Source organism: Topomyia yanbarensis, unplaced genomic scaffold (genome assembly GCF_030247195.1).
Source record: "Topomyia yanbarensis strain Yona2022 unplaced genomic scaffold, ASM3024719v1 HiC_scaffold_281, whole genome shotgun sequence".
In the NCBI taxonomy this organism is placed as follows: Eukaryota; Metazoa; Arthropoda; class Insecta; order Diptera; family Culicidae; genus Topomyia; species Topomyia yanbarensis.
In genome coordinates this window covers 13678-15630 of record NW_026683472.1, presented here as the reverse complement: position 1 = coordinate 15630, position 1953 = coordinate 13678, and the positions used below count along the sequence as shown (strand labels likewise).

The 1953-nt window shown below is 37.7% G+C and overlaps 1 protein-coding gene across 1 annotated transcript; it reads right to left on the bottom strand.

Annotated features, from left to right (window-relative positions):
- Positions 1–1221, bottom strand: LOC131695094 (uncharacterized). Its single transcript, XM_058983620.1, has one exon. It carries the CDS (start codon positions 1219–1221, stop codon positions 1–3), a length of 1221 nt encoding a protein of 406 aa, XP_058839603.1.
- Positions 1222–1953: the final 732 nt, after the last annotated feature.

Genomic DNA, 1953 nt, shown 5'->3' with positions numbered 1-1953 from the left:
TCAAATCTCCATGTCACTTTCTCTCTCGGCTTCCGATGCGCAAGTTGTTGCTTCTGGCGGCTGCTTTTTTTTAGGTCTTCCTGGTTTTCTTTTTGGTCGTACATTGTTGGATTTTTCGTCACTACTGATGTAAATTTCGTTGCTTTTCTTAATTCGTTTTGGTTGTGGGGTGGGTGAATTTGGGTTTTTTATGCCGGTATCGTTGGTCTCGTGAGTTGGTGAGCGTTGCTGTTTACTGGTGCTTGGTCTGATGATAGTGTCTTCTTTTGAAGTTTGAGTTGGATTATTTGTTTGCGTTGGTTTCTGATCTACTATCTGAATTGGGCGGGAGCTCGGTATACCACACGAGCATTTGCAGTTGCAAGTTCGTACGTTGATCCCGACTCTCTCTGCGTAGCTTGCATTTTGTCCTGTCGTCTGATCCACAATTTTCTTAGCTTCCCAGTGTGTCAATCCACGATCAATTTTTACTCGTACGACTTCGTTTTCCTTTATCCAGACGGGACAATTGACACTTATAGTTGAATGGGCTTGTTCACAGTTTGCGCATTTTGAAGGTCGGTCACATTTGTCTGCGTGGTGTTTTTCGCTGCAGTTTGCGCAAATTCTTTCCTGTTTACAGTGTTTACCGAGATGCCCAAATTGAAGACACTGGAAGCATCTTAACGGGCGTGGGTAGTATGGACGTGCTGCTACTTTGCGGAACCCAACTTTCACTTCTGAGGGCATCTTTGCTGATCCGATAGTCAGTATAAATGTTGCGGTTTTGACTAGCTTTCCATCTTGTTTTCTCATGATTCGATCCACTTTCGTGACAGTTTGATCTCGCATCTCTTCCAGAATTTCACCATCTTCCACATAAAAAAGGTCTTGACAAGTTATCACAACTCTGCAGGTATTTAGAGACACGTGTTCGGTAACTTCTACGTTTATTTCGCTGGTCATATTCTTCAGTTGTTTGAGGCTGTTCGCTTGTTTTTCCGTCTTCGTTTGCACTAATATTTGCCCATCTCGGATTCTTTTGACATTGGATACGTCACCACAGCAGTTTCTGATGACTTTGTCGATCAGGAAAGGTGAGACTTTCTCCAACGATTGTCCTTCATCCGTGCGCCTAATGACGAGAAAGCGTCCATCTTGTCGTTGAGGTATCTGCCCTAACGCAGGGAAACCACTCCCGCCTAGTGCAGGGACTCCGCCACTGCCGCCATGTGGCGGCATGGCTATTCCGCAATTACGTTATTAGGTTATGTATTGTTTGCCTTTCACTTGTGAACGAATACCACTACTTGCCTATTGTTCTTTGTTCTTCGTGACGCACCAACTTCGGTGCGGTTTTTAAATTGCGACTACCACGTTGTATGCACAAAATAAATTTTTAATTTCACCTTCAATTTCACAGAATTCACTATATCCTTCAACGCACTTTTCCGTAGTTTAACGAATTCTAACACGTGTGAGTTTTTCCGCTGGTTTTACGCTTTGGAACGATACGAATAAACCGAATGAACTTGGCAGATAAAAACCGCGTGTGCCTCTCTCCGTATCACGAACTCGACTGAATTATCGAATTATTGAATTATTGAATTATTGATTTCTTGAATTATTGAATTATTGAATTATTGAATTATTGAATTATTGAATTATTGAATTATTGAATTATTGAATTATTGAATTATTGAAGTATTGAATTATTGAATTATTGAATTATTGAATTATTGAATTATTGAATTATTGAATTATTGAATTATTGAATTATTGAATTATTGAATTATTGAATTATTGAATTATTGAATTATTGAATTATTGAATTATTGAATTATTGAATTATTGAATTATTGAATTATTGAATTATTGAATTATTGAATTATTGAATTATTGAATTATTGAATTATTGAATTATTGAATTATTGAATTATTGAATTATTGAATTATTGAATTATTGAATTATTG